Source organism: Balaenoptera musculus, chromosome 7, assembly GCF_009873245.2.
Source record: "Balaenoptera musculus isolate JJ_BM4_2016_0621 chromosome 7, mBalMus1.pri.v3, whole genome shotgun sequence".
Taxonomy (NCBI): Eukaryota; Metazoa; Chordata; class Mammalia; order Artiodactyla; family Balaenopteridae; genus Balaenoptera; species Balaenoptera musculus.
This window is the reverse complement of record NC_045791.1, coordinates 20,030,277-20,041,064: the sequence shown is the minus strand read 5'-3', so window position 1 is coordinate 20,041,064 and position 10,788 is coordinate 20,030,277. Positions and strand designations below refer to the sequence as shown.

Below are 10,788 nucleotides of genomic sequence, written 5' to 3'. Positions count from 1 at the left end.
TTTTCATGTTCTATTTTCTGACTATAAGTTTGTTCATACTCAAAATTGTCTACAATTGACTGGAATTAACTTATGAGAGAACGAAATGACATGAGTCATACCCACAAGAAACACTCCCACAGAGAAAGTGATGCTTTGTAGAATATTTGTAAAATGAGGCGGTTTAAGTCTGAAATCTTCCTTAAGTCTGAAATTGAAATCTTCAAGACAGGTTAAGTCTTCAACACTGACTCTCATTGAAAAACATGATTTTAATTTACAAAAGACAAAGTGGGTATACATTTGTAAACATTTATTCTCTTGAACTGAAAAAGGCTTGCATCAGCACACATTGTACAGCCTTGCGAATTGAAAAAAAGGTTCCTTGTTCATAAGTGCAATGAATCTTTGACGTCCAGTGATCCGCTGCCAACAATGAAAACACATTCTAAACCACTTGAAGAAGTTTCCAGCACTCATCAAATGCATTTCCTCAGGTGACAAAAAAATCCACAAGGAAGGGAATGAAAATAAGTGGCATTTAATTATTGGAGGGAGATGTAGAAAAAAAGTGGACGTATTTTCCTGCCTAGAATGATTCCTATTCCCCTTTGAACCTAAGTGGTTTGATTAAGAGGCATTAAGAACATAATTTACTTTACCCTTAATATTCATACGACCTAAGTGAATAAGGAAAGGACCCTACGAGGGAGTTCTGTATTTTCTGGAAATTGTGTCTGTGTTCAGAGATACAGGGGAAGAGTAATTTTCTATTTGTGGGGTCTCCTTAGTCACCCTCCAGCCCCCCAAAGACAGGGCATGGTTGTGACTTGGTTATTACACTCCTGCATTCTTTTTCCCCCAAATTCTATGTTGGGTCACACTGTGCTGGCTGCAAAAAAAGAAATACAGGTTGCAACTGTTTGTAATCATTTTGAAGAATAATTTGCTGTACAATAGAGCTTTGGATCTGATACAAGAATTCAGAAATATAAAACAAAATAACTATAAAAGTTAGGAGGCAGTTGAACAGCACTTCCTCAGAAAAAGCTGCTAACTCTGTATCATTCCGATGTGGATTCCTACAGTCATTTGGGGTGAAATGTGTATCTTCCCCCCTTTGCTGGATCACCGGCCTGTCTTCAGAAGTTGTTAACGCCACGACCACACATCCTAGGAGTCTCTATCATGTTAACAGAAGCTCCAAATACCAAGCCAGTTAAAGATGGGCGAGGACGGGGGAATCACAAAGGCCGTGGGTCCAAGGGGGCTGTTACTGAGAACTTGCCCTTTCCAAAATGTGAAAGTCATAGTGCTTCTTGCTCGTTCTCAGCTTAAATTTGTTAACCGAGTTAATCTGTTTCTTCAGAGCATTCTGCGCGGCGGAGATGGAGGGGAATGTGGCTAAGACAGTGTACGTGGAGGCCAAGTCACTGGGTTTAGAGCGTTCGGGGTTGACAGTGCCGTCCCCGCTGCCACAGCAGAGGGGGTGACGACGCGGCTGGGGCTGGGACTGGGGGTCCCGGAGCCACCGGATCTTGGCGCCAATTTTAAAAAGTTCCCCAAAAAGCTTCTCGGCTTCCACGCGAGTTATTCCATCTGGTAGTTCAGTAATTTCCAAGACCTTCCCAACAACTAGAATGGAAAAGGTGTACAATTAATAACCCCTGTTACCCACAGGTGGGCAAAAAAGTATCACAGACCCAAATATGACACAGGAAAATGAACACAGTTTTCTGAAACCATTCAAATCCACAGAGTTATACTTGTTACGGCCGTCTTCTAAACACTTCCTACCTACTCCTCAGGCGGCCACACTGGCAGCCTCACGTGCAAAACGCAGCCTGTGCAGTGGCGTCTCCAAACTAGGTGTGTGATCCTGGGCACACAGTTTCCTGAACTTTGAATTCCCATTGTAAAACTGCACAGGATCTTGAAAAGAGCACCTGCCCTAACGCCCCCAAGGCTGTTGAAAAGCGAGTTAAGGTACCGACTTGAAAACACCCTGCCATAGAAAGGCAATGTATTTGTTCGTTCAGCCTATCGCCTAAAGGGTGTAAGGACTATTTCCTTTCTCAGAGAATACAGAGGCAACGCGTTTCATTCTACCTGCTCCTCCCTCACATCTCTTTTGAATCCCTTTGGTTCCTTCACCCCTCCTAAACCCACCTGTACCTCAGTACTCTCAAATTCTGAAATGAGACAGAATCAAAAGAACACGTTCAAGAACCCTACATTATAGATGGCATAATTTTCTAAGGCTTTGTTCAGGACTCTAGAAGAGGAAAACCCGTTTCTGTGGGGTGGCAGTTTTACAGACTGTCAGGCCAGCAGTTTGTAGAACCACATCTGGATGCCGCTTGGGGACACACCTGCTTCTCCTGCACCAAGGTCGGTGGATGCAGCTTTTTTAGCCTGTTTCCTTCCTCGGTTTCCATGCCTGTTGCCAGACTGACCCTGAAAATCCACAAACATGAATAATAAGGTTAATGATGCTGCAAAATGTGACTGCAATTGTTAGACCGCTTAACGCATAACCATACTCGGTCTGGGTTTTCTACTTCAGCAGAAAAAAAACCAGTTCCAGGCCCTCTGAATTCTGCCTCAGCGGCAGCGGCAGTGGCACTTTGGCCTGTCACTATCACCAGTCACTTGCCGAACAGTCTTTTGTAAGTGAGAGCGCCCAGTGGCCTCCACCGCCCCCCGATATCTGGACTGCGCTCAGGGACCCCTGCTCCGCCAAGCGGCCCACCACCTTCTCCCTCACTCTGCTCTCGGACAGGCCAGGGCAACACCGAGACATCCACTGGCCCAGGCACACAGTCCTCCTTAGTGCGGTGCCAACTCGGGGGCCAGGGCACTCCACACGCCCAGCAACAGAAGCATCACGCTCTGCCAACAAAGCCCAGGAGGTCAGACAGCTGGATCTCACACCTGTTGGGCTGGAATGTGTCCGTGCAGAACAGCAGGAGGGTTGTACTGCAGGGGCTGGCCAAGTAACGGGTATCTGGCATCTCCTGAAAGTTGATAAAAAACGATTTTTACGTTTTCCTCGGGTATGAAGTACTTCTCAGTTTTCTCAACTGTCTCAGGATGAGACGGGGAAACATGTTTAGTAGAATAAAATAGTGTAGGTATTGACATATTTTTGTAAAAGAATTAAAAGCCTCCATCTAGCCTTTAAAGAGCTGGGGTAAACTTCTGAAAGGACTAAGGACTAAAAACAATGGTTATGAAGGAGGTTAAGTGGTAGGAGCTGGGTAGACAGGTTAGCATGGAGAGAAACAGCTCTGTAAACCTTAACATTCCATGCGAAATCCACCAAAGTAACTATAATAACTCATTACGCCCACTTGAGATGCTAAAATCCACACTTTTCTCTGATGATTAAAAATTAACAGAAGTTACATTTCAGGGGATGGAAAAAACCTTGGGAAAACATGAAGCTCTCTATCTCTCCAAATTCATTATTAATTACTATAAACATATGCATTTATACATATACATATCCTCATACAAACATTTTTCTAGGCTTAATCAATGGGTATATTTACATTCTAGGTCTTGGGTCTGTTCTTAAGCTCTCTTTAAATGAAAGTCTTTAACAATATTTATAATGTAAACTTGCTTAGAAAGACTGGCATAGTTCCTCAGTGTTACTCATGAGCAAGCAACCCCCTCCTAAATCAACAAGTGCGGGATAGTCAGGATGGAGATACTCCAATTATTTTCTTTCACGCATGAGTGCCTAAAAGTCATCCCATGGAAAGGGCTTCATAAATGCTGACTGCAAAAGCCTTGTCCTGGAGAATAATGTTCTCATTTGTTATATTCTCATTTTATTTTAACCGTAAGTCCCCAAACGTAGCACATTCAGTGTCTGGAGAAGGGTTATGGGTAGCTGCTAGGACAGCATCTTCAGGAAATCATACAGTGCTTCTCCTGACAGTTTCCTAACAGAGAGAAGCAAGGCGTGAACCTCCTGCCACTCTGTGGGGCTCTTTTCTGATGAACACTTTTGGGGTGCTTGGGCAGCTCCCTGGCAGAATACACCCACGACAAACTTGCTCTATCCCAAACAATAGCTGAAGGGAAGATATGACATGGAGGTTTAGCACTGAGATCACAGATGCAATTTTAAGCATGAAGATGTATAAAAAACAGTTGCAAAGAAGTCAGAGTTAAGTTCAGGCCTAGGGAGCAGCATTCTTTGCACATACAGAGATGAGACTGTAGTCAGCAACAGCCAGAGACCCCTCCTGGTAGGCTACATTGCCACATACTGTTTCAATCCACACACTGTTTCAGTTTATTTTTTTATAACGTGCTTTATTTTTCTAGTTTATTAAAGTTATTGGCTTTGTAAAAAAATGTGGAAATAGAGAATTATAAAGGGGAAGTTAGAGACCACCCTGGTAATTCCATTACTTCTAACATTTTGGTGTGTATCTTTTCAGTCTTGGTTTTATGTATGTGTGCTTACACATGTATATATGTGTGCATTTTAGAATTCTTTTAAAAACCTGAGATATAATTAACGTAAAATAAAATACACATCTTTAGTGTTGGGTTTGATGAAATCTAACAATTGTAAAAGTTCATGTAACCATGACCCAAAGAGAAGAGTATTTCCATCTCCTTGGAAGTTCCCTCAAGCTCCTTTTCAGTCAATTCCATATCTCATTCACACCACAATCTGAGTGCTAACATCGTAGCTTAGTGGCCTACAGTTGGATTTCATAAAATTAGAATCGTGTCTTCTTTTTGTGTCGGGTTTGCTTTTCGCTTAACACGACTTGGAGATGCCTCCATGTTGCTGCATGCCAGTGGTTTGCTCTGTTCGTTTTTATTGCTGAGTTGTCAGGAATACTACAATTTTTTTTATCCAACCTCCTGATGGTGGACATTTGGGTCACTGTCCAGTTTGGGCTGTTGTAAGAAGATAAGGTTGTTATAAACGTACTTGTACAAGTCTGCACAGACATGTTTTCATGTCTCTTGGGCAAATACCTAGGAGTGGAACTGCTGCACCGTAGGGTAAGTGATTAACTTTGTACGGAACTGCCGAATCCTTTTCCAAAGTGGTTATATCATTTGACACTCCCACACCATGTGTAGAAATTTTGGCTGCTCTGTATCTTCACCAACATTTGGTTTTGTTAGTCTCTTTGATTATAGCCATTCTAGTGGGGGTGAGCGGTATTTCACTGAGATTTTAATGTTCCTTTCCCTAATGAATGATGTTGAGCACCTTTTCAAGGGCTTATTAGACATCTGTTTATCTTCTTTTTTGAAATGTCCATGGAAGTTGTTCTTTTTTTTTTTTTTTAACATCTTTATCGGAGTACAATTGCTTTACATTGTTGTGTTAGTTTTTGCTGTATAACAAAGTGAATCAGCTATACATATGCATATATCCCCATCTCTCCTCCCTCTTGCGTCTCCCTCCCTCCCACCCTCCCTATCCCACCCCTCTAAGTGGTCACAAAGCACCGAGCTGATCTCTCTGTGCTATGCGGCTGCTTCCCACTAGCTATCTATTTTACACTTGGTAGTGTATATATGTCCATGCCACTCTCTCACTTCATCCCAGCTTACCCTTCCCCCTCCCTGTGTCCTCAAGTCCATTCTCTATGTCTGTGTCTTTATTCATGTCCTGCCCCTAGGTTCTTTCAGAACCATTTTTTTTAGATTCCATATATATGTGTTAGCGTACGGTATTTGTTTTTCTCTTTCTGACTTACTTCACTCTGTATGACAGACTCTAGGTCCATCCACCTCACTACAAATAACTCAATTTCATTTCTTTTCATGGCCGAGTAATATTCCATTGTATATATGTGCCACATCTTCCTTATCCATTCATCTGTCAATGGACACTTAGGTTGCTTCCATGTCCTGGCCATTGTAAATTAACTTGTTCTTTAAAAATCACTAACTGTACTATGACTACTTCTCCTCTTAATGATTCTTTAAGACATTATTTTTAGATTACTGTACAGGATTACTTATATGGAGATATATATATATATCCATAATCGAATTAATCCTTACTAATAGACATTTAGATTGTTTTTGAACTTTTCTGGCATAGAATAAACTCTTCTGTGCATAAACCATTGTGTACATTATCCTTAGGATAAATTCCAGGAAATAAAATTAATGGTTTCCATGTGATTTTATAACCATCTGCTTGAGTTTCTGTTCCTCCAACTAGACTGAGGGTTGATGACAATGAGGTCTTGGCCTTATTCATCTTTGTACATCTGGGGCACAGTAAGTCCTCAATATTTGTTGAATAAATTTTTGAATAAACTCTTGATATATTAGTCTAATACAGAAATTAGAAATACAAAACAGATATCACATTGCCTATTACTACTACAGAGGAATGGAGCTGAAGAATAAGTCAGTCATTTTAATTCATCATGTAATTATTACAAGTAATTAATAAATTAGTAATTAATTAATTAATTTGTTGGGGCGGGGGGCCATGCTGTGTGGCATGCCGGATCTTATTTCCCTGACCAGGGATTGAACCCGTGCCCCATGCAGTGGAAGCATGGAGTCTTAACCACTGGACTGCCAGGGAAGTCCCAGTAATTAATTATTAATTGTGATGAAACCTTAAGGTTAGGAGAGTGAATGGTAATAAATAAAAATGCCTGAGTGAGGTAAAAATGCAGTCCTGTGGAATAATGAAAGGTAGTGGTACCAAGTAAATCACAAAGTGACTGGGAATGGATGTCCTAAAATTCTCTGTGGCTGTGACTAGCTTTGTGCACACTTACCTTGCCCAGGGACAAAGGGTCTAGAAAACTGGGGTATGATGGAAAGTGGCGGTCCAGAGGGACGGATAGTTTTCAGGGCGGACAGCTGAGCTGGTGCTGGCGACTGAGCTGGTGAAATAATGGGACTACTGAGTTGAGGACTGTGCTGCAATTATATCAAGAAAACAGGTCAGCATTTTAGGCTTTTTGCAAATTTCCTTTTGGACAGAAATTTTTACTCTTTCAGATTACAGATATGTACTTGTTACACCACTGCAATAGGTACTTTGTTATTAAAAAAATTATAACAGTATAGAAATTTATAATTTCCGATTCCTAAGGATAAACACTGGTAAACTGTTTCCATGCACATGCATCCATACATCTGTTTTACAAAAATGGAAACAGACTATACATCCAATTTTTGAATCTTGCTTTTGGACCTTTACAATAATATTGTAGGATACTTTTCCATCAGAGAACATACACATCTACTTCATTCTTTTTTTCATATTAACTGTTTATTTTAAACTTCATCCTTAAAACAGTTGCAAAAATAGTGCAAAAAATTTTCAGATTTCCCAATGTTAATATTTTATTATATTTGCTTTCTCTCTCTATATATAGTTACTTTTTTTCTGAACTATTAGAGAATGAGTTGCTCACAATACCACTCTATTCCAAAATAACTAGTGTCTATTTCCTAAAAACAAGGACATTTTCTTATATAAATAACCACAGTGAATTATCAAAATCAGATGACTAACGACATATCACATAATTTATATAATTTATTCAGATTTTGCCAACTGTCCCACTAAGGTACTTTATAGCAGAAAAAAAAAAGAAAGAAAAACTTCCTCCTTCTAGTACAGAATCCACTGTAAAATCAACCGCTGCATTTAGTTGTCTTGTCTCTTTAACCTTCTTCACCTAGAATAGTCTGTCTTTCTTCTCTCTCATGATTTTGACGTTTTGAAGATCAGTTTCTGAAGGTCACTCTGAAGACCAGTTATTCTGTAGAATGGCTCTCAACTTGGGTTTGCCTACTGTTTCCTCATCAAAAAGCTTATGATATACATTCGGGGAAGGGAATTCCAGAGAAGTGATGTTGTGTCCTTCTCAATGCATCCTGTGAGAAGGTACACACCATCCATTTGTCACCACAGTACTGGTGATGTTTCTTTTGACTGCTTTGTTAAGATGGTGTCTGCCAGGTTTCTCCATTGTCAAGTTACTATTTTTTCCTTTCTAGTTATAAATGTCTTGTGGGGAGATCATAATATCTGTGAACAGAGACAATTTTACTTCTTCATTTCCAATTGGGACATATTTTATTTCTTTTTCTTACCTAATTGCATTGCCTAGAACCTCCAGTACAATCTTGGTTGGTGAAGATACTTCGTATAATATTTACCTTTTAAAATCTGTTAAGGCTTGGGGACTTCCCTGGTAGCACACTGGTTAAGAATCTGCCTGCCAATGTGGGGGACACGGGTTCCAGCCCTGGTCCGGGAAGATCCCACATGCCACGAAGCAACTAAGCCCGTGTGCCACAACTACGGAGCCTGTGCTCTAGAGCCCACGAGCCATAACTACTGAGCCCGTGTGCCACAGCTACTGAAGCCTGCATGCCTAGAGCCCATGCTCTGCAACGAGAAGCCATAGCAATGAGAAGCCTGCATACTGCAATGAAGAGTAGCCACCGCTCGCTGAAACTAGAGAAAGCCCACACACAGCAACAAAGACCCAATGCAGCCATAAATGAATAAATTAATTAATTAAAATAAATAAATAAAATCTGTTAAAGCTTTACATGTGGCCTAACAATGACATCTATCCAAGAGGATGTGCAGTGTGCACCTAAGGGGAATGTGTATGCTGTTGTTGTCAGGTAGTCTGTGTATGTTTACTAGATCTAGTTGGTTCATTGTGTTTAAGCTAATTTTTTTACTTATCTTGTCTGGTTGTTCCATCCATTATTGAGAGTAGGGTATTACGTCTCCAACTATTAATGTAGAACTGTCTATTTCTCCCTTCAATTGTGTCAGTTTTTGCTTCATATATTTTGATGGTCTGTAATTAGGTGTGTAAGAGTTTAGAATTGTTATATCTTCTTGCTGTATTGAACCTTTTATTAATATATAATCTTCTTTGTATCTTGTAAAGTTTTTGGATCTGATATTAGCATAACCACCTCTGCTCTCTTGGTTATGATTTGCATGAAGTATCTTTTTTCATCCTTTCACTTTCAATCTACTTGTTTCTTTGGATCTAAAGTGAGTCTCTTGTAGACAGCATATAGTTAGATCATGTGTTTTTATCCATTCAGCCAATCTGTCTTTTGACTGAAGATTTTAATCCATCTCCATTTAAAGCGATTACCAATCAAAGGGGATTTAATTTTATCATTTTGCTATTTGTTTTCTGTATGTCTTATAGCTTTTCTGTCCCTCATTTCCTGCACTACTGTCTTCTTTTGTGTTTGCTTGATTTTTTTGGTACTGAAATGTTTAAATTCCTTTCTCATTTCCTTTTGTATACATTCCATAGCTTTTTTCCTTCATGGTTACCTTGGGGATTACACCTAACATTCAAAAGTTAAATATAATGCTCAAATTTGAATTTATACTAGCTTAACTTCAATAACATACAAAAACTGTGCTCCTCTGTCTCTACCCCCTTTGGTTGTCACAAAATTACATCTTTATACTCTATGTGCCCCCAAACAAACTTATAATTCATTTTTTTTTTGGCCGCACCACATGGCACGCAGGATCTTAGTTCTCTGACCAGGGATCGAACCTGTGTCCCTTGAAGTGGAGGCACAGAGTCTTAACCACTGAACTGCCAGCGAAGTCCCAAACTTATAATTCTTTTAAGTGCATTAGTCTCTTAAATTATGTAGAAAACAAAATGGGGAGTTAGAAATCAAAGTTATAATAACACTGTCTTTGAGATAATAATTGTTTAAAAAATATTAATCTCTTAATTCATGTAGAAAGCAAAAAGTGGAATTATAAACCACTGGAACAATATTACCAGCTTTTATAATTGCCCATGTACTTAAATGAGAGCTTTTTTCCCCATATGGCTTCATGTTACTGTTTAGCATATTTTCATTTCACTCTGTGGGACTCCTTTGAGAACTTCTGGCAGGGCAGATCTCAAATTTTGTTATCTAGGAATTCTTAATTTCTCCCTCACTTTTCAAGGACAGTTTTTTTTTTTTTTTAATTATTTATTTATTTTTGGCTGCATTGGGTCTTCATTGCTGCACATGAGCTTTCTCTAATGCCGGTGAGTGGGGGCTACTCTTTGTTGCGGTGCGCAGGGTGCGCGGGCTTCAGTAGTTGTGGCTCGTGGGCTTCAGTAGTTGTGGCTCGCGGGCTCAGTAGTTGTGGCTCGCAGGCTCAGTAGTTGTGGCGCACGGGCTTAGTTGCTCTGCGGCATGTGGGATCTTCCTGGAGCAGGGATTGAACCCATGTCCTCTGCACTGGCAGGCGGATTCTTAACCACTGCGCCACCAGGGAAGGCCTTGAAGGACAGTTTTGCTAGATATAGTATTCTTGGTTGACGGTTTTTCTTCTTGTAGCACTCTGAAGATATCAGCCTGTTGCCTCCAGTCTCCAAAGTTTCTGATGAGAGATCTGCTGATAATCTTTTTGAAGATCCCTTATATGTGATGAGTTGTTTCTTTCTTGCTGCTTTTAATATTCTGTCTGTCTTTGTCTTTCTAAAAATCGATTACAATATGTCTCAGTGTGCATCTCTGAGTTCACCTTACTTGGAGTTTGTTGAGCTGCTTGATGTTTATATTCATGTCTTTTATCAAATTTGAGAAGTTTTCAGCCATTATTTCTTCAAATATTGTCTCTGCCCCCTTCTCTCTTCTCCTTCTGAGACACCCACAGTGTTTATGTTGGTCCACTTGATGGTGTTCCATAGGTTCCTTATGCTCTGTTCACTTTTCTTCATTCTTTTTTGTCTGTTCCTCAGACTCGAATCATTTACATTGTCCTATCTTCAAGTTCTCTGA

The 10,788-nt window shown here is 40.1% G+C and overlaps 1 protein-coding gene across 15 annotated transcripts in view; it reads right to left on the bottom strand.

The window, feature by feature from the left end:
- Positions 1–277: 277 nt before the first annotated feature.
- R3HDM1 (R3H domain containing 1) overlaps positions 278–10,788 on the bottom strand; it is a 190,977-nt gene continuing 180,466 nt past the window's right edge. For all 15 annotated transcript variants that reach the window (XM_036858064.1, XM_036858066.1, XM_036858052.1 and 12 more), the window contains 4 exons: positions 6,771–6,915; positions 2,914–2,996; positions 2,352–2,436; positions 278–1,614 (listed from right to left, as the gene is read on the bottom strand). In XM_036858064.1, coding sequence (XP_036713959.1) covers positions 1,253–1,614; positions 2,352–2,436; positions 2,914–2,996; positions 6,771–6,915 — 675 coding nt within the window. In that variant the 3' untranslated portion in view covers positions 278–1,252. The remainder of the gene's footprint in view (positions 1,615–2,351; positions 2,437–2,913; positions 2,997–6,770; positions 6,916–10,788) is intronic.